Here is a 22,580-nt window from a genome sequence, read left to right on the forward strand (position 1 = left end):
CAAACTCTATAGATCTCTCCTAAAAACAATGGCCACCATACTGGCCACTAAGAGCTGACAGACGCACCCCATTCTCAAGGAGACAAGTGGTCAACGGATTTAGACATTTCCAAGAGTAGTAAAAAGGAATGGCACAACAGATTTCTAATGAAAATTTTTTAGACGTGTCAGGAGAGCAGATCGGTCCTATAAACCCAACTTTAACATCCCCCTCCTGCGTAAAAGAAAACATGACCCCATCCATCCAATCACAAAATATGAAAACAATACAAAGAACCAAATTCTTTACCAAAAATCAGTCAGTTCCAATTGACTTGTTTTATTTGCATCAGTTATTGTGATACAGTGTTCATGTGATTGGCAGATCTCCAATAAAGATCATTATACTTACCAGGTTTAATTTTGGTTTTACTGCTGTTTATTTAAATCTGCATTTTTTCGGGATTACAAAAAAACACATACAGTATATGGTCAGCCAATTACATAAAGATGCCAGGCTATATCATCTGTGTATCCTAGACGTCAAGAAAAAAAAAATGTACAGTTTTTTCTTTTACAGAACGCACAGAAAATAAAGTGTCAATGTCAGTTTACAAGCCAAAAAGATTTCCACTTATGGTCCTTTTCATGAAAAAGATAAAGAAACAAAAACCTTTATATAAACAGTTTATTTTAATCTAAACAGCAACACAGACAGAACGCCATATAAACACAAAAGGAAGTGATGCAGAAGCAAGAGGCCGACTGAAATCAGAGGTGCGAGGTGGCAATGACAACCAACCTTTTCTGAGAGACCTAAAAGGAAAATTTTAGGGGAGGGGGTAGAAGTCATGACATTGGTTTTTAATACAGCCAGCTAAGAGGCTAGATATAGTTCTAAATAAAAAAGCATGCCTGCATCGAATAGCAAAGAAAAAAAAACAAAAAAAAAACCCAAGAAAAAAAACAAACAAACTATAGATTACTAGTGGATTTATAGAAGTATAAAAGTTTATAATTTTACAGCAGTTGAAATACTGACATCAATATTAAAATAAAAGCAAGTTTTACATCATAACAATCAAAATACAAAAAGACTGAAGGAAGAGACCCTGTATGAAAAAACGGGGGGGATATTCAGCAAATTTAGAACTCTATACAAGTGGCGAAAAATGGAAAAATGGCACACATACGACCCCCTCCCCTAAGTGACTTATTTGTATTTAGCGTCATTCAATTTTGCAAAAAAATTTGTTTGTTTTTTTTTTGTAAACAAGTTCTTGCCAAACCAATCCCTTCCTTTTTTTTTTTTTAGTTTTTTTTTTTTCTCCTTATTTATTGTAAGATGCCACATTGTTGAAGCTTATGATGGTGCAAACTTCTTGGCTTGTGCTCTGACTCTTTTTTCGTATTCAACTCTGTTTTGGCTGGAGGAAGAAAAGTGCAAAGTATAAGAACATGGATTATAGTCCTACTGTAATAAGTGCCAGTCAGATATAAAACAGGTGGAGCAGGATTTAGTAGCAGCGGACAGATGGTAAAAGGTCACAGTAGCGCTCACAAAGGCTGCTCGAAAACACCAGTGATGTCCCTTTCCCCATAGCCTGGCCCGGCCCCACACGCACAGGTCTACTCCACCCAGTTTAGTTTCCCTACAACACCCCTACCCACATTACTAAACTAATAGCGGCCATACACCAACGGCAGCTTCCTTGTCCTGACCACATTAAAGAACCCGCAGCACTGGTCCAATGAGAACGGACATCCAGTTCACACCAGGTTTAGTCACAGTTCACACCTTTTTGACTATGTTATTTAAAATACACAAGTGTATTATGCAGCTCCTGTGCAAAACTATGCGTCTCCATGGTAACAGACTAAACAAACCACGTATAGTCTTATTAACCCCCTTGGTGAAATGTCAAGTACATGTACGTCGCAGCCGCCAAGGGGGAGGGGGGGGGGGTCGGGAGAGAAAGTATGGAGCGTGCAAGCGAAAAAGGTCTGCATCTCCAAGGGGTTAAGCAGTCGTGTTAGTCCCTTACTTATCCCTCTATATGAAGGTTAGCAGGAAAGAGGCGGCGGAGTAGAGGATGGGACTACAATACGGACACTGACATGTAGGTCTACATAGGAGAAATATAATAAATTACATACAATTAGGTCCAGAATTATTTGGACAGTGACACAATCGTCATGATTTGGGCTCTGCGGCCACCACATTGGATTTGAAATTAAACAACTGATGCAATTGAAGTGTAGACTTTCAGGTTTAACCCCTTAGTGACCAGTCTATTTTAAACCTTGATGACCAAGCTATTTTTCGCATTCCAAAAGCTATAACTTTATATTTGTGTCGACATCGCTGTATTTAAAGTTTTATATAGCACCATTTTGGGGTACAAAAACAGAAATTGCCACTTTTTTTTGCGTCCCAAATCTACGCCGTTTACCACATGGTATAAATAATCACTTTATTCAGCGGGTTGTTACGATTGCAACGATCGCAAATTTGTATAGATTTTGTACGTTTTACTACGTTTAGACAGTAAAAACACCTTTTTTTCAAAATGATGTGTGTCAATATTTGAAGAGCCGTAACTTTATTTTACCGCCGATGCAGTTGTATGAGGGCTTTTTTTTTTTGCGGGACGACTTGTAGTTTAATAGTACCATTTTGGAGTAGATGTGACTTTTTGATCACCGTCAATAATGTAATAGCTTTATAGTCGCGGTCGTTACAGACAGATGTGTAACTTTTTTTAAAGCATTTTGTAAGGGGAAGTGTTTTTTAAAAAAAAATAAAACTTTATTAAACTTTTTTTTTTACTAGTCCCACTAGGGGACTTTAATATGCGATCCTCCGATCGGTTTTATTATACACTGCAATACTTTTGTATTGCAGTGTATTACTGCCTGTCCATTTAAAACGGACAGGCATCTGCTAGGTTCTGCCTCCGGCATGATCTAGCAGGCATTCACTACAGGCAGACCTGGGGGCCTCTATTAGGCCCCCGGCTGCCATCAGAGTCAAAGGCACTCGGCGATATTTTTTCCGGGTGTCGTTGGGATGAGAGGGAACTCTCTCACTCTCTCCAAAACTCTGAATCGGCGCTCGCTATTGAGCGCCACATCTGAAGGGTTTAACCGGGAGATCAATACGGATATCGATCTCACCCATTCAAGCATGGATGCCCCCAACCCTCAGCTACCTCTGGTAGCGGAGATCAGGGAGATCTAACGGCTCCCTGCTCTGTTTATTTATTCTGATGCAGCGCCGTGAAAAGGAATATGCATCGAAATAAAGCCTGTTAGTGGCCGGCCATGAAAAGGCGTATTGGCGGTCACTAACGGGTTAATTCAAGGGGTTGAACAAAAATATCCTGTGAAACGTTTAGGAATTGCAACCGCCTCGTTTCAGGGGCTCAAAAGTAATTGGACAAATGAACATTACCATAAATAAAATGGTTAATACTTTGTAGAGAATCCTTTGCAGGCAATGACTGCCTGACGTCTGGAACCCATGGACATCACCACACGCTGGGTTTCCTCCTTTGTGATGCTTTGCCCGGCCTTTACAGCAGCGTCTTCACTTGTTTGTTTGTGGGTCTTTCTGCCTTAAGTTTTGTCTTAAGCAAGTGAAATGAAGCTCGATCGGGTTGAGATCTGGTGATTGACTTCGCCATTACAGAATATTCCACTTCTTTGCCTTATAAACTCCTGGGTTGCTTTCGCATTATGTTTTGGGTCATTGTCCATCTGTCCTGTGAAGCAACGTCCCATCAACCTTGCTGTATTTGGTTGAATCTGAGCAGAAAGTAAATCCCTGAACACTTCAGAATTAATCTGGCTGCTTCTGTCACATCATCAATAAACACTAGTGACCCAGTGCCTTTAGCAGCCATGCATGCCCATGCCATCACACTGCCGCCACCATGCCATCACACTGCCTCCACCATGCCATCACACTGCCGCCACCATGCCATCACACTGCCGCCACCATGCCATCACACTGCCGCCACCATGCCATCACACTGCCGCCACCATGCCATCACACTGCCGCCACCATGCCATCACACTGCCTCCACTACGTTTTACAGAGGATGTGGTGTGCTTTGGATCATGAGCCGTTCCAAGCCTTCTCCATACTTTCTTCCTCCCATCATTCTGGTACAGGTTGTTCTTAGTTTCATGCTGTTCCAGAACTGGGCGGCTTATTTACATGTTGTTTGGCAAAGTCTAATCTGGCCTTTCTATTTTTGATGCTTATTAATGGTTTGCACCTTGTGGTGAACACTCTGTATTTGCTCTCATGAAGTCTTCTCTTTATGGTAGACTTAGGTACTGATAACCTACTTCCAGGAGAGTGTTCTTCACTTGGGTAGATGTTGTGAAGGGGTTTTTCTTTACCATGGAGAGGATTCTGCGATCATCCACCGCTGTTGTCTTCTGTGGACGTCCAGGCCTTTTGGAGTTCACGAGATCACCAGTGTGGTAGTTTTTTTTCCATGAATGTACCAAACTGTTGATTTGACCACTCCTAACATTTATGCTCTCTCTCTTCCTATTGATTTTCTTCATTTTTTTCAGCCCAACGATGGTCTGTTTCACTTGCATTGAGAGCTCCTTTGACCTTATGTTGTGGGTTCACAGCAACAGCTTCCAAATGCAAATGCCGCACCTGGAATCAACTCCAGACCTTTTACCTGCTTAATTAATGGATTAACGAGGGAATAGCCCATTAAATAGCTGTTGAGATAATTGTCCAATTGCCTTTGGTCTTTTGAAAAAGAGGCAGCTACATATTAAAGAGCTGTAATTCCTAAACCCTTCCTAAAATTAGGATGTGAATACCCTCAAATTAAAGCGGAGAGTCTGCACTTTAAGCCCATATGGATTATATAACTGTATATTCAATATGTTTTGGTAAACAGCTAAAATGCCAAAACTTGTGTCACTGTCCAAATAATTCTGGACCTCACTGTACATATACACACACATAATGTAGATCATAAGGAGAGGGCAGGGTTCGGCAGCAATTTCCCCTCACGCGTGTAATACTGACCAGTAAATTGTGTATGCCTCTGCTTGAGCTGGATCTTGTATATTTGGTTCATTTAGAAGTTCTTGTATTCCTAACAAGATCTGAAGAGAGAGGGGAGTGTTAGTCTGTGCCTATTCCTGATCCTCCTCTTATTGCAGTAGAACAATGCTTACCTGTTTAATTGTGATTGCTGGCCTCCAATCCTTATCTTCTTCTAAGATAGACAGACACACTGTGCCTGAAGGATAGACGTTTGGGTGGAATAATGGAGGCTCAAATTTACCTGTACAATAAGAAAAGTAAACCGATCAGTAGGAGGAATATACTAGAACTTTTAGGGTACGAACAGACAGCGCAACACTGCGGATTTTCTGCAACAGATTCGTTACAGTAGCAGCAGTGTGGGAGAGATTTAAACAATCCTCGTCGCCACATAGCGGAAAAAAACGCTGCAGAATTTCTGTTCCTGTATTGCAGGTTTGAATTCAATGGGGTGCTTAAAGCCGCAACAAAGTGGTGTGTGTTGCGAGATTTTTGCGCCGAAGTTGCAGCAATTCGGATGCAAAAATAGCAAGAAAAAAAAAATAAAAATAAAAATTATATACTTACCCAGAGTTCTCTGCTTCTCCAATAGTCTCCTGGGATGATGTTTTATCCCATGTGACCGCTGCAGCGGTCACATGGCCTGCAACGTCATCCCAGAAAGCATGACCGTGCCTGAAGAGAGGGAGGGGAGAAGTAGGATTTTGTTCGGCGCTGCTTTCCGCAGTGGAAATTGTGGTGCGGTTTTTCAGACAGCACTCCCTGCGGTGTTCAGGGCGGATACCCTCTGTGTGCCTACCCTTAGGGCTCATTCAGACGAGGCGTGTTCCTAGTCTGTGTGCTGTCCGTTGAAATAATCTACAGCACACAGACTCATACAAGTCAAAGGGGCCACGCAGACATGCGTGATTTTTTCACACAGCGAGTGTCTGTTGAGCGAAGCTCACTGCATGGCCTTTATTGGTTTGTTTTTGCGGACGTGGTCACCCATTGAAGTCTATGGGTGTGTGAAAAACAGACAGGACACGAACGACATCCGTGTGCAGTCAGTGTATCACGCATCAGCTGCTAAAGGAATTAAAAAACAAACAGTGCTTGCAGAGAAGCACGGACGTGAAAAACTGACACCACACGCAAAGCACACTGATGTGGAACGGAAAGCACATGGACATAAAATTATGTCAGTTTTTTTGCGCACGCAAATCAGACATGTTCGCCTAAGGCTACGTTCACACAAGCGAGTCTGATTTGCGTGTGCAAAAGAGGGACCGTATTTCCTGCATGTCATGTCCGTGTGACAGTGTGCGTTCAGTGTGGAATCCATTTTTTACATCTGTGATTCTCCTCTGCAAGCACTCCCTCCCCTTTTGGTTTTTTTCATTCATTTCTTTAGCAACTGATGCGTGAAACACGAATGTGGTTTGTGTGCGATCAGTGTTTTTTTTTTACACACATACACTTCAATGGGCGACTAAGTCCGCAAAAATTGACCAATATAGGACATGCAGTGAGCTTCACGCAACGGACACTCGCTGTGTGAACTCACACGTGTCTGAATAGCCCCATTGAAAAAGCATGGGTCCGTGTGCTGTCAGTTGCTTAAACGGACAACACACGGACGAGGAACACGCTCCTCTGATTGAGCCCTAAGTCTCAGGCTTCATGGAGTCTTCTGCGAGTCACATTTGTGTAAAGGCCCTTTTACACTGGCCAATTAGCAGGCAAATCAGTGTTAACAGCACAATTATTCTCCATCATTTCCTAGTGTAAACAGGGCAACGATCAGCCGATGAAAAATCTAAAATATGCCAAGTGGTTGGAGTCAAACTAAACTTTGCCAGCCTTTGAATTATAATGGTCACAGAGACAACCACTCAGTAAATTGAAGCTGGCCTCATGATCAAGAATTACATGCCGGCCATTCAAACGAGCGGTTCTCCACTCTGACTCAGAATCCTGAAAGGTGGGACCCCCTGTACGATGTCCATATCGCCCCCATAAGCAAAGTAGTGTGCAGCAAGTCTATACAGCACAGTAGTACTCAATAGAGAGTGCCGCATCGGAGTGGTTTTAGAGAGAGGGAGGGAGCTCCCTCTCACCCCACCGGCATCATGCGTCAAGATCGCAGGATGTCGGTGGTTTCTATGGCAGCTAGGAGGCCTAATAAAGGCCCCCAGGTCTGCCACTAGTTAGGCATGGCCTAGCAGATGCCTGTCAGTTTTACACAGACAGGCAACAATACATTGCAATACAAAAGTATTGCAGTGTATTAGAAATGCGAACCGGAGGTTCGCATAGTGAAGTCCCCTAGTGGGACTAGTTAAAAAAAAAAATAAAGTTAGAGAACCTTACACCTGCCCATACATGTGTGCAGCATGTAATGGGGAGGGCTGCACAAACCCTGGGGCACTTTAAAAAAAAAAATTCTACCCTCAGTTATTCAGATATTGGTGTGATTATATTTGGCACCTGATATTTAAATAACCCCCTGAACTGTCAATGGGGCATGTAACATCGCTGTGACACGGTCCAATCAGCTACGGACAGTGCCACATCAAGAGCTGGAGAGAGGAGAGCGTGTGCGCACTCACTCACTCTTCAGCCCTCAGCAGACCAAGTACAAGACTGTGATCTCTCGCGAGAGATCAGTCTTGTACTTGTCTGCCGAACTAGCAAGCGGCAGTGTCTCTGCTACGGACAGCGCAAGAGCGGAGGACAGCGCGCATAAATGTCTATACTGAGTTGGGTACTTACATTTCGGAGGCGAGGAGGGATAATCATCCTTAAAAAGCATTCGAAGTTTAAATAATCCTCCTTCCCATGGGGTCTGCAGAACAGAAAGCACAAGATGAATCAATAAAACTACGCATGCAAGTCTGAAAATTCCATTCCATCATTCAGCAGGACAGGGGGACTATGCGTATTCTGCACTGAAGTCTGGACAAAATCTGCAAGCATTCTGCCGCAAACGAATAGGTCGTTTTATGCCCCATTCACATGCTCCAGAAATCAAAAATCCGCGTGTGGTAATAATTCTGCAGCATGTTTATTTTTCACGCAGGAGTAGTCGCTGAGAAGCTACGGACACACAGGCCAATCCGCTGCAGAAATTGGAGTTTAAATCTAGACTGTGAACAAACCGTAAGGAAACCATTAGGAATCATCCACCAAGTCAGTTTTGTACCCTGGTGTTAAAGTCCCTTGAAGTTATAGTGTGTCTGTCACCATAGTAGTATGGGCAGCCTCCTCTTATATACAAATGTGGTGCACAAGATCCTCACTGATCAAACATTTGGCAAATTTTTTAGATTTTCCACAAATGTTTATTAGGAAAACCGGTGTCAGTTTTATTAGGTTTAACTCCATAACATCCAAAATCTCTGGATCTTTTGGCCAAAGTGATCACCATGTGTAAGTGGTTTGTTTTTGTACACTGCGCCTATATGTTAAGTATATGCATAAACAGCGTTAGAAAAAAAATCTTGCAGAAAATAAACACAAGGTAGAGATTCTGAGTCTTACCCCTTTCTTGCCTGGAATAGCACATTCCCAGTTCATCAAATTCATTGTGCCATCTGGATTTTTTGTTGGTACTGCAACAAACCCCTTAAATGAAAAATACAAAGTTATAGAACAAAAGTTTATAAAAATGCTCAGATGATCACAAAAGAATAAATGAAACTTACAAAAGGATGGTCTTTTCGCCAAGCTTTCCTCTCCTGTGCAAGTCTGCTCAGGGCTATGCCAGACATAGTTTGGGTTCCTGCAACATAAATCACAGGGTCAGGTACAGAACTGATCAGCTGTTGTATGCTGTTGCCATCTAGTGGTTAAGATGCTAACTGCAAGAGTCTGAGCAATGGAAATATGGAAGATACACATTATGAATGGGAGTCTCTGCATTGTACTCAGCAGGCAATGGAAAATGTCACATCTACAGGAGCTTCTCCAAGTGATGACATCTGAATTGCAATATACAGTGATATAGAAATATACAGACACACACACTATTAGGGTATGTTCACACGCTTCACAAAAAACATCTGAAAATACGGAGATGTTTACAGAGAAAACAGCCTCTGATTTTCAGGCGTTTTTTGAAGCTGAAAATGAAGCTTTTGCAGGCTTTTTTTTTTTTTCCCCCAGACGTTTTTCATAGTGTTCAATGGAAAAAAAATATATAAATAAGCTCCAAAAAACGCCTCAAGAAGTGACATGCTACTTCTTTTTACGGAGCGTCTTTTTAAAACAGTGGCGTAAAAAGACTAATGCGTTAAAGAACTAAATGCGTTTTTTCCCATTGATTTCAATGGGCAGATGTTTGCAGGCATTCAGCTTTTGTTTTTTTCAGGCGTTTTGCGAGGCGTAAACGCCCTGAAATACACAGCGTGTGAACATGCTCTTAGGGATCTTTGAGTTATACCATTATCTTTCAGCCAGAGAGCAAAGTGTCCCTCTCTAGCACTTCCATGCATCACAAGGAAAAAAACGATGCAATGCTACATTTCTCCTGTGGTGGCGCTGCAGGGAAATGAAACCCTTGCTGCCCCACAGATTACAGGTGATCGCAAAGCCCCTTTACAGCCTGAGCAAGGTGACAACGTCACTCACAACAGCCAGGTCTACATGAGTGACTAAAAACAGTTACGCATGATTTCGCTTCAATATATATATATATATATATATATATATATATAAATAAATAAACTTATGCAAATATCGCGCATCTTTTTCCAGTAAAAAATTGTGCAATTACATCAGGTCATTCACATTATGAAACTAGCCTCTGGGTGAGATTGTGCAGCTTCCTAAATTATATGGGGGGTGGGGGGTGACTACGTATCAATGGCATCATTAGCCCGATTTACTTCTACCGCAGAGATGTGGATAATGGCGGTGTCTGCTAGATCCTCTGCGGCACTACTCATTTATTGAGCTGGAGGGAAACTAGTGCAACAGGTCTAACCCGTCATATTTGAGATTATGTAATAATCTTGTGAATAGTTTTACAATGAACTTACAGGCGGTAGAAAGATTACGGCCGAGAGGCCTTGAACAATGACGCTCGTGTGTCAGCTGATCGTATACATCGCTGTACAGTATCACTACGTAGCACTCAGGTGGAGCAGATCTGCACTGACAGGAGAGTGCTCAAGCCACACATCCAGCCACAACTGTTCACGTTCCCAGGTTAATCTCTTTCCAATGAAGATGACAAACCAATAAACCTGAGTGCCACGGGCACCCGTACCAGAAGGATGTGGTCAGGTTGTGCACTGGTTTCTATGGGTGCGAGTTTGTTTTAGGTTATCATACCATACAGCGTACATCATTATTTAATATACAGATCACAGCAAGTCCAAGGGTAACCAGAAACCAAAAGGAAAATTTTAAGTTTACTGACTAATGGTCTTCATTTGTAAACCTCCAACTTTTAATGGGGTTGCTTAGGATTATAAAAACATGGCTGCTTTATTATAAAAACAGCACCACATATGTCCATGGCTGTGTCCGGTATTGCAGCTCAGCCCAATTAAAGTGAATGTGGCTGAGGTGCAATACTACATACAACCTGTAGACGGTGTGGTACGTACTTAAAAAAAAAACCTGATGTTTTTTGAACCCTGGGCAACCCCTTTAAGAGGGGGGCACGCTTTACACCTTAAACCCATCTAGCCAAAAATTGCCGCACTATAGGACGTGTGTACATGTTGGAAATTATTGGAGTCAATTATTTCACATAACAGACTATAGTCAAAAGTTTGGAAGAGACTAGTTATTGAGTCCAAGGCAAACACCCTTCGTGTCGGCTGAAGATTCATGGTCCGATAATTCAGGAGGCCATTCAAGAGAAGTGGCATGATCAGAAGAACCAGAAGAGGACTAATCCCTTCTCTTTGGTGGAATACATGACATATCTCCTTGCCCTGTTGGTGCACGGAGCAAGGGCAAGTTCCAAAAAAAATAAATAAATAATAATTCAGAGAAGCTTTAAAGAAGCTGGTTTCCAGTCACTAAAAATTGATGGCATAGCCTCAGGGTAGGCCATCCATAGCTGATGGGTCGGGATCCGGATGTCAGGACCCCTGCGGATCAGCTGTTTTGAAGGGGCGGCAGCGCTCGCGCGAGCGCAGCTTCCCCTTCATTCATTTTTGCTCCCCGAGTCGACGCGGACGTAGCAGCGATTCACAGTATTGCAGCCTTATCTCTCGTTCCGTTCAATAGAAGGCGGCAATACCTGTGAATCGCCGCCTCAGTGAACAAGAATAAAGGAAGGGGAAGCCGCATTCGTACGAGCGCTGCCACCCCTTCAAAACAGCTGATGTGTCGGGGTCTGACCCTGACCCATCAGCTATTGATGGCCTATCCTGAGGACAGGCCATCAGTTTAGAGGCAGGAAAACCCCTTTAACTCCATCGGGTAAACTTTTCATGTTCTCCTTAGTCAGCACCAGCCCAGTGGCCTCAACACCTTTTCCATAGTTTCATGTTAGGCTGGGTTCACACGTCCTATTTTCAGACATAAACGAAGCGTATTATGCCTCTTTTTACGTCTGAAAATAGTGCTCCAATACGTCGGCAAACATCTGCCCACGCAAACATTTGCCGACGTACTGTGCAGACGACCTGTCATTTACGCGTCGTCGTTTGACAGCTGTCAAACGACGACGCGTAAATTGACTGCCTTGGCAAAGAAGTGCAGGACACTTATATACATTATATGCAGGACACTTATATACATTATATGCAGGACACTTCTTTGCAACGTAATTTGAGCCGTTCTTCATTGAAGTCAATGAAGAGCAGCTCAAGATTACGAGCGTCAAAGACGCGTCGCATATTACGAGGAGCTTTTAAGTCTGAAACGAGGCAGCTGTTTTCTCCTGAAAACAGTCTGTCTTTTCAGACGTAAAAGACAGTTCCCGTGTGCACATACCCTAAATCTCTCTGGCACTAGCGAAGTCCTTCCATTCTCTGGGACCCCCATATGACAGGCACTGTACGTGACTGAAGTTACGACAAGCATCTTTATGGTTCTACCAGAGGCCAAGACAAGCCCTTCATTCGTATCATACTACAGAATAGACGGCACAGCCCGCCTGCGTAGTGAACGCCCTTGCTCTTGTTGTCGGGTGCTCAATACTAGACTCTCCAGCTCACAGGCCCAACCATGATAGACAAGCATGTTCAGGGTGTAGATTGAAGTTTTTAGAAGTCACTGAAAACTCTAAAGTAACAACTTCCTGAGGTCAATGTAGTGGAGCAGAAGTTCTGAGGTCCTATGTCTTAAATCTAGATACAATGGGAGAGTTTATAAAAAATAAAATAAAAAAGCAGGAGGAAAAAAAACGGGAGCAGTTACACATCACAACCAACATGAAAGGTGGAGTCGGATTGCTACGGGCAACTACTCCAGGTTTGCATTGCACCCGTTTTGATAAATCTCCCCTAATGTCTCTACAGTTACCCAGCTGCCACAGCCCATCTTGCCGATGGCCATGCAGACATTGCTATCACAGACCATCCTGCATGTAGTGTTTAGAGGGTTGTCCCAGAAGTGACACATTTTCCCCATCCACCGGACCCTTGCAGGGAGGAGGAACTTTAATAAAACGGTGGTCGAGCATGTGCCTGCCGCTTCATTCAATGTCTATGGGACTGATGGAAACACCCGAGCGCTGTACTCTGCTGTGTCAGTCCCATAGACTTTAAACGGAGCGGCAGCAGTTCTGATCGCCCTCCGCTCCAAAGTACTGAACTGATCAGACCGACCATTATCACCCATCTTATGGAAAGCGGATAATAGTCTATTCTTAGGATAGTCTATCAATATCTGATCGGTGGGAGTTCAGACTCCGTTACCCAGGCAAAGCACCGTTCGTTTGCTACAGCCAGCGAACCTCCACTACTCAGATATTGATGGACTATCTTAGAAAATAGGCCATCAATATTACAGTCCCAGAAAACCCCTTTAATGCCACTCTGAGAAATCTTCAATAAAAAAAAGGAACCAAGCTCTGACCAAATGAACTCAAATTCTTCATGAGGAGCCTAAACTCCGCAGAACCGCTAAAGACAGCGGTGAGCTGAACACTCGTCCATCAGCGGTGTCCCCTGACCCCCCGTAAACACAAACTATGGTCTCAGCCAACCATGTTTACGTCAAAGGGGAGAGAGAGAGAGATAAGCAGCCACCAGAGGTGTATTACAGCTGCTTATCTGCGACTGACAGGGGAAGTCGTGAGACCTCCATACACATTAATCTTACGTGTATATGAGGCATTAGATACAGGGGACAATTCATAAACTAGCGCCAAAACACAGCAACCAATCAAATCACAGGTCTTATTTTTCTATTGGTTGATATGGGAAGCTCCTCCATTATTACTACGCTATCCTACCATGTGATCATAGTCTCCTGAATGTATTTCATTTCCTAATATCTTATAGTTCTGTTTCCACCCCGAGTATTACAGTCAATGAAAACAAACTCCTCCGAAGGTACAGCGGGAATAATGGAGGATAAAAGCAAGAAGAACTAAACCTAAAGTCGACAGCTACTAAAGAACAGCTGATGACACGCAGAACTGGAGATCAAGTAGTGATCGCGATACAGGAGTTATTCTAGACTTCTCATGACAGTCGTCCTGTAAATCACACTGAAATGGCTGATAACAGGGATCAATCGCAGAACACTTTAGAATTAGTGTCACTTTAATGCGAGTGATGAGAATAATTCTCTTTAACCCCTTAGTGACCAGCCTATTTTAGGCCCTAATGACCAAGCTATTTTATTCGTTTTTCTATAGTCGCATTCAAAGAGCTATAACTTTTTTATTTTTCTGTCTACACAGCTGTATGAGGACTTGTTTTTTTGTGGGATTAGTTGTACTTTTTAATAGCACCATTTTAGGATACATATAATCCCTGAAATTCCGCCATTGTTCTATGCGTTTTTAAATTGACGCCGTTCACTATGCGACGTAAATAACATGTTACCTTTATTCTATGGGTCGGTACGATTACGGCGACACCACATATGTAGAGTTTTTTTTATGTTTTACGACTTTTGCACAATAAAAACACTTCTGAACTAAAATTATTTGTTTTTGCATCGTCGCTTTCCAAGAGCCGTCATTTTTTTATTTTTCCATCAATGTAGTGATTTTTTGGACTTGTTTTTTGCGGGACGAGACGTAGTTTTGATTGGTACTGTTTTGGGGTGCATGGAACTTGATTCATTTTTATTATTGCTTTTTTGGGGGGCAATGGAAAAAAAATTGCAATTTCGCCAGTTTTTTTGCGTTTTTTTTTACGGTGTCCACCTTGCGGTTTAAATTATATATTAACTTTATTGAGTCATTACGGTCGCGGTGATACCACATGTGTACTTTTATTTATTTTTTACACTTTTACTATATAAAACCCCTTATGGAAAAAAAAATGATTTTTTTTACTGTAATTTTTATTAATAATCTTTATTTCACATGAATTACTTATTTTTTTAGTCCCACTAGGCGACTTTATAGCAGCGATCTGAAGATCGCATAGTAATGCTTTGGTGTAATTCGTATACCAGAGCATTATTGCCTGTCGGTGTAAATCTGACAGGCAATCTATTAGGACGTGCCTCCGGCACGTCCTAATAGGCACCCAGGGCAGACCTGGGGGCTTTTATCAGGCCCCTGGCTGCCATGACACCCCTTCGGAGACCCGCTATTGCATTTGCGGGCCGCCGATGGGTGACAGAGGGAGCTCACTCCCACTGTAAACAAGTTAAATGCTGCAGTCGCTATGGACGGCGCCATTTAACGGGTTAAACGGCCACGTTCGATCGCGTGTGTTTGAGCAGGAGCCCAGCTGTCAGACAGATGAGCCTCAGCTCCAGCCTGCAAGGGAGACCCATGCAGGACTTAGACTGGGCCACTGTGAAAAGGCGTATTGGTGGTCACTAAGGAGTTAAGTTAATGAATTGGGGTTGTTATGATTCAACTATTGCAATAGATATTATATACACTGATCAGCCACATCAGCCATTACATTAAAGCCACCAGCCTAATATCGTGCAAGTCCACCTTGTGCCGCTAAAACAGCTCTGAGCCAGCGAGACGTGGACTCCACAAGACTGACGGTTCCGGTGACCAAAACGTTAGCAGCAGATCCTTTATTTCTTGTAAGTTGTGACGTGCGGCCTCCACGGATCGGGCTCATTTTTCCATATCCAACAGACGATCGATCGACTTGAAATCTGGGGAATTTGGAGACAAGTCAATATCTGAAAATCTTTGCCTTGTTCCTCAAATGATTCCGGAATAATTTTTGCAGTGTGGCAGGACGCATTATTCTGCTGAAAAAGGGCGCTGCCAGGAGAGAACACCATTACCATAAAGGGCTGAACTTGGTCTGTAATGTTTAGGTTGAAGGTTCGTGTCAAAACAAACGAACGGCAGGACCCAAGGCTTCCCAGAGCATCACGCTGCCTCCACCCGTTGTCTTCTTCCCATAGTGCCATCTTTTCTCCAGGTAAGCGACACATGTATCCAGCCATCCACATGATGTAAAAGAAAAACAGGATTCATCAGACCAGACCATCTTCCATTATTCCAAGACGGTCTGTCTTCCATTATTCCAGTTCTGATGGTCAGGTGACCATTGTAGGTTCCATAGGTGGCGGACAGGAGTCATCACGGGCACGCTGACCGTTCTGCAGCTACGCAGCCCAAAACACAGCAAGCTGCGACGCTTTGCATGTTCGGACATCTTTCTAGTATAGCCAGCAGTAACTTCATCAATTGGCGATATAGTAGCTCGTCAGTGGTATCGGACAGGCCTTCACTCCCATTAATAAGCCTTGGGCGCCCATAACCTGGTTGCCGGTTCACCGGTTGCCCTTACTTGGACCACTTTTGGTAGATACTAATCAGTGTATACCGAGAACACCTCACAAGATGGGTCGTTTAGGAGATGCTCTGACCCATTCATCACAATTTGGCTTGTCACAGTCGCTCAGATTCTTACACCTCATGCACATGACAGAGTATACCGACCGAGTCCCGTCAGTGATCAGAGGAAAGATAGGACATGTTCTATCTTTCCTCGGATCGGAGACTCGGACCATTTTTCACAGACCCGATTCACCCGCTAAAGTGAATGGGTCCGTGAAGACTATCGGGTGCCACTCGGATGCCGTCTAAAAACAGCCCGAGTTGCACAACAGTCGTGTGCAGGAGACCTTTCACTTTTCCAGCTTCCAAATCAACTTCAAGAACTGACTCCTCACTTGCTGCCTAATATATCTCACCCCTGGTCAGGCGCCATTGTAACCAGATATTCACGTCACCTGTCAGTGGTTTTAATGTTATGGCTGATCTATACACAGCACTCCATATGACACCAATCTTGCATCATGTACAGGTGGATCTAGTGCAGAAAACTGGAGCAGCTGCCCCTTGTAACCAATGGGATCACTGCTTTCATTTTCTAACCGGCGCTGTATAAAGGATAATGGTTACGGTTGCTATAGACAACGCCTGCACTTTATATCTGTACTAGTTATACATGAATCCTCTATACACACCCCAAACCGCAGCAAGTTTTTTTTAGTCTAAAACTAGTAATTAGGTCGGGGGGTCCCCAGAAGACAGAGAGTGCCGGCGCTTACAATGCGGAGGGGGAAATGGATTTCAGCCTCAGAGAAAGCAAAACAATCCAGCAAAGCGCTAAAAGACCTGCCACTAGATAAAAGCTAGGAGGCAGAAATAGTAGTAAGGCCGGATTCATACGAGCGTGTGCAGGCCATGATATAAGGTCCGCATGTCGGCCGCATTACCCGGACCGAAAACACTGCAGGGAGCCGGGCTCCTAGCATCATAGTTATGTTTGATGACCGGTGTCCCTGCCTCTCCACAGAACTACTGTCCAGTGCTGAAAAACATGATCACAGTAAGGGACAGTTGTCCTGCAGCGAGTCAGGGACTCCGGTCATCGTACAGAACTAGCACGCTAGGATCCCGGCTCCCCGCAGTGCGTTCAATGGGAAATACCGCCGACATACCATCCGTATATCACGGACCGATCACGCCCGTGTGAATCTGGCCTAAGTGTCCCCCAAATGTGGAGATATCTTTTCAGGGGTTCTCCAATGGTAATAAGTTTAGGAATCGCAGAATGAGGTGATGTAACCAGACGATTTGCAATGCTATAATATACTTGATCTAGCACCATTTTTCGAGTATCGAAGTCCATACTTACCTGTAGTCACGGCGATGCGTCCCGCAGCCCGGCCTCCTGGGATGACACTTCATCCCATGTAACCACTGCAGCCCGCAATTGGCTGCAACAGTCACATGAGATGAGACGTCATCCCTGGAGGCAGAGGAATAAAGATCTGGGTAAGTATGCGATTTTTTATTTTTTTTTCCAGATGCAAATTTTTGCAGCAGAGTCACATCTTTTACGCCGCAAAAATCGCAACATCGGACATTTATTGCGGGTTTTACCTCCCCATTGAATTCAAATGGGAAAACCCACAACAGAGAAGCAGCGATTCCGCGACATAAAACAGGCAAGCTGCGGGTTAAAAAAAACACGTCAGTTTATGAAAGGTTTTTCGGCAGGTTTTTTACGCAGCGTGTGGATGCGATTGGTTCACATTTCATCCACTTTGCTGCTACTGTACTACACGAAAATCTGCAGTATTTATGCTACATGTGAACTCGGCCAAAGGGGTAAGAGCAGAAGCAACAATTATCACCGATCCACAGGACAGCTGATGATTGGTTCCCACCGCTGGGACATTAAATGGAATGGAGGACGAGCAAGCAGTGCAGCTCCATTCAAAGATTCTGGGATTGACGGAGACAGCAGAGTCCAGTGCTTGGCTATTTCCATTATTCTCATAGACATTGAATGGAGCGGCAGGCGCATGCTCGACCACCACTCCATTAAAAGCTACTAGTCACTGCGGGGGTGGGTTAAGTGATGTACAAGGCGGTTTCAGGACTCCGGTTCTTGTGACCAGTGGAGGTCCCAGCAATCAAAATTATCACGTATCCTGCGGTTAGGTGATAATTGTAGATTTTGGTACAACCCCTTTAAAAAGGGACACTCTTGGAAAAGTTATACAATAATGCCTAATGCAGGACCTGAGGGGGAGGTGCATGACAGGGACTTTCTTTGAACTCATTCTGACCGTGTTAAGGAGTTGTGCACTGGTGTCATTGGAACATCGTTTCAATTCACCGAGAGCAAGCAGAGATCCTGAAAAACGTCGATCCACAACACACACATTATAGAGAATTCTTCATTAGATAACAATCTTCACTGAGATAAAGCCGTACACTGCCTAGATCGTCTTAGAACGGTCCAATCTCGCAATAGCGGGCACAAAGCATCATCAGCTCGCAATAAGGATGGGGCCACGCGGTAAATCGCTGTCCAGTTGGAGCCTGAAGCGGAGTGGTCAATCCACAGGAGTCCCTGACAGTTTTGGGAACGAGGCCATTGGAAGATTTATACTCAGACTTCAAGATCCCCCAGACCCCAACCTGTGGAGCAGCACCATATCTCCATCTCTGACTAATAGAGAAATGTGGTGACAACCATCATTTTGTCTCCATAGATCGCTTATTAGGATCATTATGGATTACTGATGCCCATGGTTGGCAAGACAACAGCCCATTCTCAAGCCAATATATTTTATTATGGAACTGCATCTTAAGTTTAAACGATGTGTTATGATTTGGACCTGACATTTCCCTATAGCCTGCGGTCATCTGCGATCACAGTAGGTTGCAAAGTTCATCATCTAATAAGGGACAGCTTAACGGGGAAATTCACAATGGTCAGAAAACCCCTTCCGGCCGTAGACGCTGCGCTTAGGGGGGGGGGGGGGGCTTGGTGCATGGACCCAGCCACAGAAAGACCACCATTCAAATTACAAGTTGCCATATTTTACAGGCGCCACCTGCAGTCTATGATTGGAATTGCTCCCACATGTAAAAGGTAGGATTCTGCAAAGATAATCAAGCAATTACTTAAAACACAACTCCCTAATAAAATTGTGCTGATCTCTGCGTCATATTGCCCGTCCGAGACTGTCGCATCTACACCCACAAGACTTCTGTATTATTTACTGGAAGGTAACTAAACAGCACAGCTTAGACATGGTGGCCAGAGAAGACTCGAGTTCCTGTAAAAGTGAAGCTACATCACTGGTGGGAACTGCTCCAATAGCAATTCCATATTATAATCCTAATAGGATCATTCAGAACAGATCCCATAACCGGCGATCAGCAGAGATGATAAAGTTTCACCAAATGGAAACAGCACCTGAATGTCACTGACGGATCCTGTAACACAAGAGAAGGGACCAGGAGCCCCGCAGGTTATAATCCGATCCCTGTCACCGATAAGGAGACCGGATCCGGTAAATCCTGCACATTGTGGAATGACTACTTAAGTAATTATCTGTAAAAGCTGCAGCTCGGGGTAATATCCCTTTAAATCAAGTCTTTCCATTCGGTTTACGGGCACAGAAGCCTCTGACAGCTAGGAGGAAGTTGCCCCAGAGCCATGTGGATGCGATATCAGGATAGAGGATAACGTGGAGCAGCTCCTACCGGCCTTGTCACGACATCTGTGTGACTATAAGGACAGGACTGTGGCCGCCAACACCTCCACCCACCAGAATGAATGAGAGGGGGGGGGGAGCGGTAGTGCGGGGCAGCTGAGAGGGGGGGCGCGGGGACCCCTCCTCCACTGTTCAGGATGAGGCTTCCGGTAACGGCTACGAGCTGAATCCGCCATAACGGGCGCTTCGCCGTTATCATAGGCTATAAAGGGGGGAGCCCCAGGTCACGACGCGGCCTACCACCGACGCCCCCGCCCGTGTTGAGGAGGGAGCTCCGCTGTGGGAAGCTTTTTCCTCGCCGGCCCCGGGAGCCGCTCACCTGCTATAGCTTCACCCCCTGACAATCCGGGCTCCGCGTCGGCGACTGCTCTTTGTGTCGGGACAAAGCCCCTGAAGTTTCCCTCCTGAAGCAGCACTGAACCTGACCCAGACTAAATAGGACCTCATGTCACAAGGACCCCAGCCGCGGGGCTGCCCTCATAGCTGCCTGCACAGCGGAAACCCCGCCAAACCCCCAACCGACTCCTACCCCACCCAGCAGGAGGCGCCTTACGCTATAAATACCGTCTATCCCACCGAGTAAACAACAAGCGTCCGCCGCTCTATGGTCAGGGCGGCACTAGTGATACGTGCGATGGCACGTTTATGGATCACTGATTCTAGTCAGGTGTTAAAAACGGGCCGGTTATAAAACAAACGCAAAGTATATTTAAAACTATTTCATATCGCACAGTTATAGTATCTGATACTAATCGGGTTGTAGTAAAAGAAGGAATAAAAAGAAAAACGGTACAGGCAAATTCGTGGACAACTATGCACTTAAAGGAGCCGCGTTCTAAATATAAGGGACCGTCTACAAAGTTCCGGTCGGGACGAAGGACTAGGCCTCAAGAAGTGTGTAACAAGCCGCAGCAGAAAGTGGGAGGCCGATAACCATGGAAAAGCGCGATATATCAGGAGGAGAGGAGCTTAATCATCGATATATATCGAATAAAGGACCCGAGGTTCGTATTTTAGTTGCGAACTGTGCTGTGTGGCCTACAATTTCTGAGGGTTTTTTCCTCCACACCGAATGGAAAGCAGGATGTAACCGGGAGAGAGCTCGACTCTGATTGGTGGGATCGGCAGTGAGTGGGCGGAGGTGGTAAATGACTGACCAATGACAGGAGTCGTAACAAAGCTGCGTCTGTGCTGCCGAGAAGAGTGTGGAGGAGTGAAGATGGTCCCTAAGTTCTGCCTGATGGAAATAATAGAATATGAGCTCAAATATATGAAATCCATGGAGTGACCCTGCTGCTCCCCGCACCGGAAACCATGCGGACTACTGAGCTAGAACAATGGGCAGAGCAATACTAAGACATAGCAAGACTATAATCATAGTAATAATAATTGACATAAGATACAAAAGAAGTATACAGTGTCTGATAACTAGTAATAATGATAATACTTGACAAAATGAAAGTGGATATAAACTATAATGATGTTAATAATAATAATAATAAAAAAAAAATCTAGATAAAATGATGGCAATAAATAACAGATGATGATAAAAAAAATATTTTTGTTTTCTATTATTGAATGATCCATTCAAATAGTTAGACAGGAAATCTCACAATACTATAAATAATGTAAAAATAGTTACTATAATGAAATGGGATTAAAAGAACTCTGAATCTGTAAAGGTGTGATTTTTTTTTTATTGATTTTTTTTGTTATAAATGATATATGTAATATGTTTATGTTCTATTTCCATGTCGGGCCTGAAAAGTGCAATATAGAAAGCTGTTTTTTGTTTGTTTTTTTTATATTTTCGTTTGCAGCGACCCCCCCCCCCCCCCCCCTTCGGGTATGTTCACACGCTTACTAAAAAACGTATGAAAATACAGAGCTGTTTTCAAGGGAAAACAGCTCCTGATTTTCAGACGTTTTTTGAGCAACTAGCATTTTTTACGGCCGTTTTTGGAGCTGTTTTCAATAGTCTATGTAAAAACGGCTCCAAAAAGTCCCAAGAAATGTCCTGCACTTCTTTTGACGAGCCGTCATTTTACGCGCCGTATTTTGACAGCGACGCATAAAATAAAGGCTTGTGGGAACAGAATATCGTAAAACCCATTGCAAGTAATGGGCAGATGTTTGCAGGCGTATTGGAGCCGTCTTTTCAGCTGTAATTCGAGGCGTAAAACGCCTCCATTACTTCTGAAAAGAGGTCGTGTGAACCCAGCCTTAATATAATAGACAAATCGGTCCACTATCTGGTAGACCATAGTCATCAAATATATAGATATATTAGAGAATTGCAGACTGTGGACCTACAAGATGGTGAACTTTAGGCCCTTTTACACGGGCCGGTTATCGGGCGAACGCTCGTTCATCAGCTGATCGATACGAAATATTATCATTGTTAGCAGTGCATCTGTGTAAACATGGCGACGCGCTGCAGACATGACAGAAATGTATTTGGACGAGCGATCGGAGTAACGAGAACTTGTCCCCGTGGGAGCAAACGAGCACCGATCAACGAGCTGTGTCGTTGATTGGTGCTCATTTACGTGGCTATGTCGGGCTGTGGTAAGAGGACCGTTACACCTTAAAGTTGTCGTATATAAAATAAATAAATATTTTCTTTTTTATATATACAGAATTTCCCACTTTAGAAATATATGGGGTCTGTGCACTGAACAGCCATAACGAATTATCGATTATATTGCTCAACACATTGTAACAGCCTCTCCGCTCTATATAGACAGAATACTGCTAAACACTGACAAGAGCAGCGCTCATAACCACGATCTGCTGTGTTATCTTTTTAGTTTCTTTTTTTTTTTTCTTTTTATAAAAAAAGTGATTTTGCCCAAAATACTAAAATAATAAATGATTATTTATA

At 43.8% G+C, this 22,580-nt stretch overlaps 1 protein-coding gene across 2 annotated transcripts; it reads right to left on the reverse strand.

Moving 5' to 3' along the window:
* Nucleotides 1–281: 281 nt before the first annotated feature.
* UBE2I (ubiquitin conjugating enzyme E2 I) lies at nucleotides 282–20,762 on the reverse strand. 2 transcript variants are annotated; one of them, XM_075830326.1, is made up of 7 exons: nucleotides 20,739–20,762; nucleotides 8,752–8,828; nucleotides 8,588–8,671; nucleotides 7,820–7,892; nucleotides 5,197–5,306; nucleotides 5,045–5,124; nucleotides 282–1,406 (listed from the first exon to the last, which is right to left on the reverse strand). In XM_075830326.1, the coding sequence occupies exons 2-7, from the start codon at nucleotides 8,815–8,817 to the stop codon at nucleotides 1,343–1,345; spliced, it is 477 nt and encodes a 158-aa protein (XP_075686441.1). In that variant the 5' UTR covers nucleotides 8,818–8,828; nucleotides 20,739–20,762; the 3' UTR covers nucleotides 282–1,342. The 2 variants fall into 2 exon arrangements, with proteins under 2 accessions (XP_075686441.1, XP_075686440.1); XM_075830325.1 differs by lacking the exon at nucleotides 20,739–20,762 and adding an exon at nucleotides 20,016–20,241.
* Between the last annotated feature and the right edge of the window lie 1,818 nt (nucleotides 20,763–22,580).

This window comes from Rhinoderma darwinii, chromosome 6 (assembly GCF_050947455.1).
Source record: "Rhinoderma darwinii isolate aRhiDar2 chromosome 6, aRhiDar2.hap1, whole genome shotgun sequence".
NCBI lineage: Eukaryota > Metazoa > Chordata > Amphibia > Anura > Rhinodermatidae > Rhinoderma > Rhinoderma darwinii.

Excerpts from the sequence above, each read along its gene's own strand:
- UBE2I (XM_075830326.1), bottom strand. The coding sequence starts at position 8,817 with ATGTCTGGCATAGCCCTGAGCAGACTTGCACAGGAGAGGAAAGCTTGG. Across the intron at positions 8,672-8,751 it reads GGCGAAAAGACCATCCTTTT|GGGTTTGTTGCAGTACCAAC; the intron begins GTAAGTTTCATT and ends TTTTCATTTAAG. Across the intron at positions 5,307-7,819 it reads TCCCTCCTCGCCTCCGAAAT|GTAAATTTGAGCCTCCATTA; the intron begins GTAAGTACCCAA and ends CTTATTGTACAG.